Consider the following 10454-nt stretch of genomic DNA (forward strand, 5'->3'; position numbering starts at 1 on the left):
TCCATGTCTCCATCCTTCCCAGTCACAGGAAGTTCCTGAGGTTTGCTTTCAGGGGCAAAGCTTACCAATATCGGGTTTTTCCTTTCTGCCTTGCACTCTCACCCCACACTTTCACCAAGTGTGTGGATGCTGCTCTGGCTCCTCTGCGACTCCAGGGCATCCACATACTCAACTACATTGACGATTGGTTCATATTAGCTCATTCAGAGCAGATAGCGGTTCGGCATCGAGATGTCGTTATCGCTCACATGAAAGAGTTGGGATTAAGACTAAACGCCAAGGAAAGTGTGCTTTCTCCATTACAGAGGACCACTTATCTGGGCGTGGTATGGGATTCGACCACGATGCAGGCATGTTTGTCTCCTGCTCGGATCGAGTCGATCCTCACGGCAGTCAAGAGAGTGAGAGAAGGCTAGTCACTCACTGTCAAGCAGTTTCAGAGATGGCTGGGTCTGATGGCAGCTGCGTCCAACGTGATACCTTTTGGCCTGCTGTACATGAGACCCCTACAGTGGTGGCTCAAGACCAAGGGGTTTTCCCCGAGGGGAAACCCGCTTTGCATGCTCAAGGTCACACGGCACTGCCTTCGTGCCTTAGACATGTTGAGGAATCCTTGGTTCTTGTCTCAGGGCCCGGTGCTGGGAGCTCGTTGTCGCCGCGTAACGCTAGCGACAGATGCGTCCCTCACTGGTTGGGGAGCAGTCATGAGTGGCCGCTCGGCCCGCGGTCTGTGGAGTGGTCGCCATCTCAGTGGCACATCAATTGACGTGTTTCTAGCTTTGAAACACTTTCTCCCGGACCTAAGAGATCACCATGTGTTGGTGCGCACCGACAACACAGCGGTGGTCTCTTATATTAACCACCAAGGAGGTCTGCGTTCGCGCCCCCTATACAGGCTGGCGCACCAGATCCTTGTGTTCTCCCAGGGCAAACTCCTCTCGCTGAGAGCAGTTCACATTCCTGGGCATCTCAATATGGGAGCAGACATCCTGTCGAGGCAGGGGCTGAGGCCCGGGGAATGGAGACTTCACCCCAAGGTGGTGAAGCAGATATGGAGAGCTTTTGGCCAGGCTCAGGTGGATGGCCGGTCCAAGTATGGTTCTCGGACCTGATTTCTCTCCTCGACGGCTCTCCATGGGAGATTCCCGTCAGGAGGGATATCTTCTCACAGGCGGAGGGCACACCCCCGCCCGAAGCTGTGGGTGTGGCCCCTGAGGTGGCACAACTCGTAGCTTCCGGTCTCTCAAGCGAGGTTGTTGAGACCATCGTCCAATCCAGAGCTCCCCCTATGAGGAAACTGTATGCCCTGAAGTGGAAGCTTTTCACTTCTTGGTGCGGAGACAGCTGCCCGGTTGGTACAGTTCTGGAGTTCCTGCAGGCCCGTCTCTCTGCAGGGTTGACCCACTCCACCCTAAAGGTCTACGTGGCGGCCATTGCATCCTACCGCACCCCTATTGGTGGACAGTCAGTGGGCAGACACCCACTGGTTACACGTTTCCTCCGAGGTGCGCTGAGGCTGAGGCCTCCGGTACAATCTTGTGTCCCCCTGAGGGACCTGGCTGTGGTGCTAGAAGCTCTTTGTAAGCCTCGATTCGAGCCTATTGAGGAGATTTCTGATCGCCATCTCACTGTAAAGACTCCTTCCTTTAGGCGATATCTTCTCTCAAGAGAGTTGGGGATCTGCAGGCTCTCTCAGTGGCCCCTTCCTATCTTGACTTTGCGCCCTTTTTGGCCAAAGTGTTTCTCTAACCTCAAGCGGGGTATTTCCCTAAAGATCCCTCCTCTACACCACGGCCTGTCATACTCCAGGCCTTCTGTCCTCCTCCCTTCCGGGAGGCCGACCAGCAGAAGCTAAGAGAGGTCTTCCTGCTACTAAGCAGACCCTCAGCCGGTGGACTGTAGATGCCATTTCCATTGCTTATGAGTCCTCTGATCTCCCCTCGCTATTGGGGGTCAAGGCTCACTCGACTAGAAGTGTGGCGGCCTCCAAGGCCTTTTTAGCAGGTGTGCCTATGCAGGACATCTGCAACGCTGCGGGTTGGTCCATGCCCCTCACGTTCATCAGGTTCTATGGCCTAGATATGCGAGTAACTTCAGGCTCTTCTGTTCTCTCGCCCTAGCTATGCTCTTCCAAACTAGGCAGGGATTTGTAATTCTGGCGGCGTGGACATACTCGTTCCCAAAGCGTTTCGACGCAGCAGAAGTTCCTGAAGGGGAACGTCTCCAGGTTACGCATGTAAGGTTCCACCGCACGTGCTTTTAAGCTTCCTGGTCGTTACGTCACCCCGCCCGTGACGTCTCGCCCATCCATTGGACTGATTACACATGTGATTCAGAGCGTGGTCACGCTGAAGGCGTTCCCAAAGCGTTTCGACGCAGCGTCTCATTCCCTTCGGGGAACCATGGTTACATGCGTAACATGGAGAGGCTCTCCAGCGTGTTCATGTTTTTACTGGTGTATTACGATAGCGAATGCAGCACTAAAAAATGGGCTTTGAAGTTTAGAAAGAGGGTGATGACATAATACAAATTATCTTCAGCTATATGTGAAGTGGCCCACATATTTATAAACAAACCTGTCTTTACTACAACTATGGAATTAAAAGCTACCAGTCAACAGATGTCAGAGTACTGAATAATATTACTTTCTAAAGGAAAACTGCCAATGCCAACGTATTAGAAAATTTGACTCTACATCCTTTATTTAAACACTCTTTAGAGTGCCAGATATAATACAGTATGTCTTAGATAAAAAATTACAGACAAGTTACCATGATACCACCACTACTTTACTATAAAACACATGCTCATTGCAACCACTTCACTAACATAACAATCATTATAACAGATGCACAGTTTTATGGCAAGTTACAACAGCCAGAACTGCAACTCGTGACAAAACAATTAAGTGAAATAATCGACTAATTACACCCAATTATCTAGCTCTCTTATATGAAAAAAAAAACCCTTTAACTTAAATATTGATATAGTAGCCTAATATTAAAAGCAGGGTAGGTAATTTGGTTCAAAAACATTTTTTGTTATGCAGGTTTAAAGTTGCTTCACATCCTGATAGCAATCACTAAGTTAAGTGGTCTAAATGTATTTATATGTATTATATCGTCTGTGCAAGGTATAGACCATAAAATGTTCGTCTAATCATATCCCTCGGTCCGATGGCTACGATAGGCTGTCCTACCTACCTGTCAACGTATGTATTTGCATACCTCCGCAATACCCTCGGTATTGCAGACCGAGCATGGATGGAAGCCGATATTATTGTAATATTATGCGCTTTGTATTGTAATGTTTTTTTCACCAGTGAATGAGACTTGAGGTAATCTGACAGCGTTGCATTCAACCAACACCGTCTCTTATAGTGTCGCTGGTTAACCTCTGGTCTTCCTATGCACATTCACGTGTTTTTGAAGAGGCGTGGCTTTGGAGAGTGATTTGCAGGGAGGGTGGGATCTTATGCTTTCAAAGCTAGCTTGCTATTGCTAGCCTCTCCGAAATCACCTACCCTACCTTAATGCTAGAAAGCCAATGCAATTGTGATTTTTTTTTATCATTAAAATCCCTTTTCACAATCATCTTGACTAAGGGGGAAGGACAGCCTGGTTGAGGGAGCAACGCCCAATCACACCCCTCCGTGGCTCTGGCCCTGTGTCTCAACCCAACGGGCTGAACAAAAATCCTCATTTGGCCAACTCTAAATGAACTTCGCTTTACCCAGATTTTGTTCGAAATGACATCATACCAATTCATTCTTTGATTTTGCTTGGGGCCTTTATGAATACAAGCTTGAGACACACTTGGAATGGTTCAGGAAAGACGTGTGTCATGAAAGGGATCCTATTTTATGATTTAATGCTGTATTTAGTTTTTAGAAGACCACTAGCTCTGGCACTTGATTGCAAACTCGTCTCGGAATCCCTCAGGTTCTTCCAGCGTGAGTTTCTTTCCAGGTTTATTGAGTCACACTTGTAACCAAGCCCGCTCCACCAACGAAAATCCAATTCATGGCAGTTTGTGCGAACGATTTACAGCCAGCTACGGTTGGCTCCAATGGCATTTTGCAGATCGTAAAAGCCCCTGCACAGTAATACAACCTTATTAATGAATGTATTAGCTGCAATGCATCCCTAGAGCCTGCAACATGGGGAAAAGAGAAAAGGTAGACCGTTTGACTAGATGGGGAGGGTTGATGAGTCATCCTACCCGGTTTGCAAGCTGGGGTCGAAAAGCATGAGGAAGATCCACACGCAGGGGATGCATGCTGCGAGCTTGCGGAGAACGCCAGCCATATCACTCTGAGTTCTGAACGCCTGCAGAAAGAAGAGGGAAAGGAGGATGAGAACAAGCAAATTAGCAAAGTGGAGAACTTCATAAGAATACAACCTCTGTCACCTGCGCCAGTTATGAAAGTCAAATATGAAAGGTGCTACTCAGCTGCCTGCCACTGATGTGGACATTTGTTTTTTCGATTTGAAAAATCAAAATAAATGTGCGTAGGAATAACATTTTTAGATACTCAGTACAAGTACAGATATTTGTAGGAAGTTTTTTAGAAAAAAAAAATTAGAAAATTTGTAGGATTTTTTTTTTTTTTGTATCTTTGCCCTCTGCTTCCCCTCTGCTTCTCTGTTGATTTGTAGATGGATACATTCCACCTGTGCATCACATGGGTCACGGAGGTACATTGTAAGCAAATGAGTAAGTTAATTTAATAATCGGTTCCTTCATAAGCTGGACTTTTATTGGCTGTGCCCCATAGGAAGTTGAAATGGGAGATTAATTAAAATTGCAGGACATGGAATTTACTAGATTATAATTACGCTAAATTTAACAGGTAAAAGCATCCTGAGAACCTTTTCCATAAAATGAAAGTTAACTAACAAGACAGTACAAGCATGCAATGATGTAGTTATAAATTATTAAATTATCAAAAAGTAACAATACATTACAGAACTGATAGTAGGTAGGAAGGATTTGCATGCAGGTATGATGTCCATTCTAATAACCAGGGGTAAGATTTTATTATTATTATTAATATATTTTTTTTTTAAATAATGAGGTCAAGACAAAATTTGGTCTTCAAAAAGCCCTTTTCTAAAAAGTACATCTTGAAAAAGGGGGAGTCGTCTTATAATCAGGGTTGTCTTATATTCAGAACAATACGATAGATTGTTTTGTCTGTCTGTCTGTCTGTCTATTAGGCCTATGAAAACTTACAGCCTAGGCACTGTCAAGCAATCATTCCAAGTCTGACAAACATTTATTTTTCTAGGTAAAAATTATGCTTTCTGTTTGGTAACTTGATTCAAATTCAGAAATAATATTTGAATTGCTAAAACATGCCTGACACATTCTTAGGTATTTATAGCCTAAGAAGTCCCTTTGAAGTTAAAATGATTATTTAGTACTTGGATTAAGTATAATTATAATCTAACATATAAAAATAATAACCAGGGGTAAGATTTTATTATTATTATTAATATTATTTTTTTTTAAATAATGAGGTCAAGACAAAATTTGGTCTTCAAAAAGCCCTTTTCTAAAAAGTACATCTTGAAAAAGGGGGAGTCGTCTTATAATCAGGGTTGTCTTATATTCAGAACAATACGATAGATTGTTTTGTCTGTCTGTCTGTCTGTCTATTAGGCCTATGAAAACTTACAGCCTAGGCACTGTCAAGCAATCATTCCAAGTCTGACAAACATTTATTTTTCTAGGTAAAAATTATGCTTTCTGTTTGGTAACTTGATTCAAATTCAGAAATAATATTTGAATTGCTAAAACATGCCTGACACATTCTTAGGTATTTATAGCCTAAGAAGTCCCTTTGAAGTTAAAATGATTATTTAGTACTTGGATTAAGTATAATTATAATCTAACATATAAAAATACATAAAATAAATTTTTTATTTGTTTTTGTTATTTTTATAATCTATATTGTAACTTTATATTTTGTCTTAAAAATGCCCTTAAATCCATGATTAAAATAATAAATATGAACCATTATATTTAAAACTTGACCTTATAACCTCACTATATTAAAATACAGGACACTATAGCTAATCACCAATATGTATTTATTTATTTGTTTGTTTGAAGAAAAGCAGTGTATTGTGTTGTGTGTCATTTCTATGTCTAACAATATACTGTATTTGGTAAGAACTGTCTTCAGTGTGTGAGAATGTAGGAAACTGTATCGGATACATCCCTAGACTTGTCAATGTATGAGAATGCAACCTGTTTGTGACAAGTGTTTGCTGGAACTTACTGTGCAGAGCAGTGCTGCAAGAATTTGATTAAACTGTCTGGAGATTCTTTGCTCTGATAGCCTGCCAAATGGCAGCCTGCAGTCACATTTTCTCTGTTAACTTCTGCAGAATTGTTATGGATATGTATTTGTATCTATAGCTGCTAGGGGCAAACATGCCTCTGATAGGAGGCTTGAAAGCGTTTTCACTTGTAGAATTTTGAGAGGGAGATTAATATGAACATTTATATGCAAGCTGCATTTGAGTTCCACTAAGTGCACAGAGAATTAGGAGTGGACTTCGATCTAATTGCAAAGAGCCCAAAACAGAAATGCAATCCCTTTGCAAAGCAGCAATTGAACTCAACAAACACAAAGTCATTTATTTAACAAAAGTTATCTGCAGTAGGCGATTGCATTCAGAGTAGGCTGTATTTTTTTCTGCTAGCATTTGCAAAGCCATTATTGCTATGTTCCTAGTGGCAACTTCTGTGTATATGCTGAATACATTTTAAAGGATTAATAAAACTCTCTCACACACATACACAACCTTGCATACTTTGATTCAAGAAAAAAGATAGAGCTGAATTGAAGTCTCAGCACCTTTGACTGATCCACGATCAACAACGAGGATAAATTAGATACATTGCCCACGCCAGCATCCCACGGTTGCCCGCTCCTGTGGCTTATCTTAAATTAAAAGGTGAAAATACATTAAGTTCCAAGGTGCTTGCAGGCTTTGCAGCAGTGCTACCCTTGATTTTATAGTCTGCTGCCAGACATACACAGTAGAACAGTAGAAGCACAAGGGCAGCATGGCAAATAAGTCCTTCATCTCCCCTATTGATCTGGCTTTCGTTTCTCAAAGCTGTGGCACCTTTACACATTATATTCCATCTACAGCACAGGTACAACGCAGAAATAGTTCACTAAAATACTCTACAGTATATTCCATTATTTCCGACCCCTGTTGCTGGTGGCATATTGGCAAGTACATTATGAATGTCAACCTTACCTGACCCATACATTTCAGGTCTTGAAACAGGTCTCCTACTAAAGATCTGAAGAAATGAATCAGGTGTGTTTGATTAGGAAGATTTTGAAATGCTGTGCCCCAATTCGACTACTAATTTCTTTTTGAGAAGAAAAAGTAGCAGGAGAGTAGGCAAACTTTGGGACACACTATCATAAACTTGCGCTTTGTCGAACAGTTATGTACATTCTGTCTGTGTAAACCGGCCTGTCAATCATGCTGTCACAGTTAAAACCCCATATACACATTCCATATTTGATTTAATTAAATTAAAATCACTACTCAAATAATTATTCCTGCCATATTGGAGAGAAAACAAGTAGCACACTGATCTGCCAGTCATGGGTTTTCATGCGGAAAGCTCTGCTCATGTTTTTTTTGCATAATAGTGTCCAAACGTACCTGTTTTGCTATCGTCTTATCCATATCCTTATAAAAGTTCAGAATGTTGTTGCAGATTAAATATAATGTTAAATAAATATTTAGTTAGGTATTGATTATCAATAATTCAAACCCCTTTCAAGGTGTCTCTACTTCACTGTCAGCCTCATGAATGTATAGTATATTTGTACTTCTTTTTATTCGTGTTTGTAGCTCTGAATTTAACATTTCTCTACAGTGCAGTGGGTTGTGGATAACACGCTGTGCATGGTTCCATCCATCAATTGAGATTAAACTCGATTGTTACATTTTTCTTAAAAAAATAAAATAAAAAATGTTTTTCATTTTTGTGTGGACTTTCCTTTTTAAACTGCAAACTTACTTCCTGTCATGGGTCTCTTCTAAAGAAATCCACATTTCCATAGCTGCCGCGCTTCATGACACCACTGACAAAGTCAGTAAAAAAAAGTTCCTATGCCAAAGACTGGCTGATGCAGCTACTCACAAGTCCGGGAAAAACAAGCAGTCAAAAGAAAGTTATGTGTAGCTGCTGAGAACTGTCAAAGCATCAGCGAAAGGTCAAAAGACCTGGACCAACTTAACGTACATGCCAAGCTGTGTCAGTAATTCTGTCCTCCAAAGACTCTCTCTCACACACACAGACACACACACACAGGTTTGTTTTTGTGAAAAGTGGGGACATCCCATAGGTGTAATGGTTTTTCTACTGTACAGACCGTATATTCTATTGCCCTACACCCCTTAACCTACCCCTCACAGGAAACTTTCTGCTATTTCAGATTTTCAATACACTCCATTCTGTGTGATTTATAAGTGTTTTGAAAAGTGGGGACATGGGGTAATGTCCTGAAAAGTCACCTTCTCCTTGTAATACCTATGTCATACCCTTGTCATTATACAAATTTATGTCCTCATTTGTCACAAAAACGCGCACACACACACACACACACACATACACACACACACACACACACACAATAGTCTGGTGTGTGCCTGGCTAATTGAAGACCATTAAATACACATGGCCTCAGGAGCATTGCTAGCATGGAGGATATTGAATAATTTAAAAGCAGTTCATCTAAATGGGAAATTCTGAAGGCTGCTGTTCTAATAACATAATCAACAATGCCGTGTTAGTGTCAGCGTCCTTATTACATTGTCTCAAAAATAATTAAAACAGTTGAATTAAAACAAATGCATAGTGATTTAAAATCTCAAAACTCATTTACTAAATAGAGTCTGAAATGTTCAGTAGTTTGGTTTGTTTGTTTGTTAGTTCGTTTTTCATGAACCAGATAAGCAAAACCTTGCAGCTTAATTTGATCCCAGAAGGTTCCCTGTGAAAGGTTTTAACATTGCAGAAACCATTCAGTATTATATGTCATGCAATGTGGAAGTAACCTAAACAAAACAAAACAAGACTGAAAGCTTATATTCTCTGTTTTTACAAAATGGTTATTGTTAATAATAGTCTACCGGTGTTATAATTTTAGAATTATCTTGGCTTTTGAGACTTTTTTTTTTACATTTTTCTTTTTTATTATTTCTGAACATATGATATATTACATGCATCTTTTCTGTAAAGATATTTAAGTGATTTGTTTTATATTTACACCATGCTGACAATTTCATGTGTGGTGCACTTGGGATAGAACTTTCTTTAACTAGATGGCTAATAAAGAAAATGTTACTTGTATCATGCTGTAGTTACATTTTTGAGTTCACTAATTAAACGTTAAAAAAAGAGAAAAAAATCAAGATTGATTGATTGATTTGTTTGTTTGCCATATCACCCAGCCCTAACATACACCATGTCCTATGAAAACTCTAGTACAGTCCGAGTGCTACAATAACATGCTATTTTATTCATGAGCCAGATCAGCATCAATTTATTCACTTATTTATTTATTCATTTATTTTATGTTATTATTAATGAGCCTCCATTACAACTAATTCTGCATCGTTAGTAGAGATGTTATGTGAGTAATAAAAGCTGTGGGATGCCTGCCTTTTTTCAAGAGCCCGAAATAACATTTCCATGGTCAGTAATGACAGACTATATTGCTATCCTTAATGTCATGTCGTCCTCCACATTCATAGTTAACAAAGTCTAGCTTATATGCTGGTCATTACATCAAATCTGTCACTCTTAACAGCCCTAAATGTCAATGATAAAGCGTCACAGGGATGGAATCCGCACAGATTTAATGGATGTTTCAACAGTTACAAGGAGTTCACGTAATAACAAAACATTTAGAGATAATGTAAGAGTGTATGTACTAATGACTCTGTAGAATGCAGTAAGCATTTGCTGGCCATCATGAATGAATGATTTATGGTGTTGTTTTATTTTTGCACTTAATATCTTGCATATATAAGCTGGAAGGAAATTGGGTTATTAAACAGCATCAGGTTATTAACAGTGATAATTTTTAGGATTTCCTAGTGGATCACTATGTAGGTGGTAATATTTGAAGCTGGCATTAGAAATGCAGTCATGTAGCCAGTTGCATTTCACCAACAGAGGTCAAACTGGTCACTATAGTGCTGCTACATGCATGCAGTCACTTATTATGCTACATGAGCACATAAAACAATCTATAAATGCTGTACTTGCTTTAGGTGGTTAACAGTCTGCACTGGAAAAAAACATTGGGTACCATTAAGTTGGATTTTTAAATAATCTCCTGTACAGCTCCAGTGCTATGTCTTGGCTCACCCCAAACACCTTGCAGCCTTTTTTTTTTTTTTTGA

General features: G+C 40.4%; 1 protein-coding gene across 1 annotated transcript in view; it reads right to left on the minus strand.

Moving 5' to 3' along the window:
• LOC107713170 (gamma-aminobutyric acid receptor subunit alpha-3-like) overlaps positions 1–10454 on the minus strand; it is a 175334-nt gene that overhangs the window by 148756 nt on the left and 16124 nt on the right. Inside the window, exon 2 of the mRNA XM_016518602.1 lies at positions 4222–4328. Coding sequence (XP_016374088.1) covers positions 4222–4307 — 86 coding nt within the window. The 5' untranslated portion in view covers positions 4308–4328. The remainder of the gene's footprint in view (positions 1–4221; positions 4329–10454) is intronic.

This window comes from Sinocyclocheilus rhinocerous, unplaced genomic scaffold (assembly GCF_001515625.1).
Source record: "Sinocyclocheilus rhinocerous isolate Xijiao unplaced genomic scaffold, SAMN03320098_v1.1 scaffold387, whole genome shotgun sequence".
NCBI lineage: Eukaryota > Metazoa > Chordata > Actinopteri > Cypriniformes > Cyprinidae > Sinocyclocheilus > Sinocyclocheilus rhinocerous.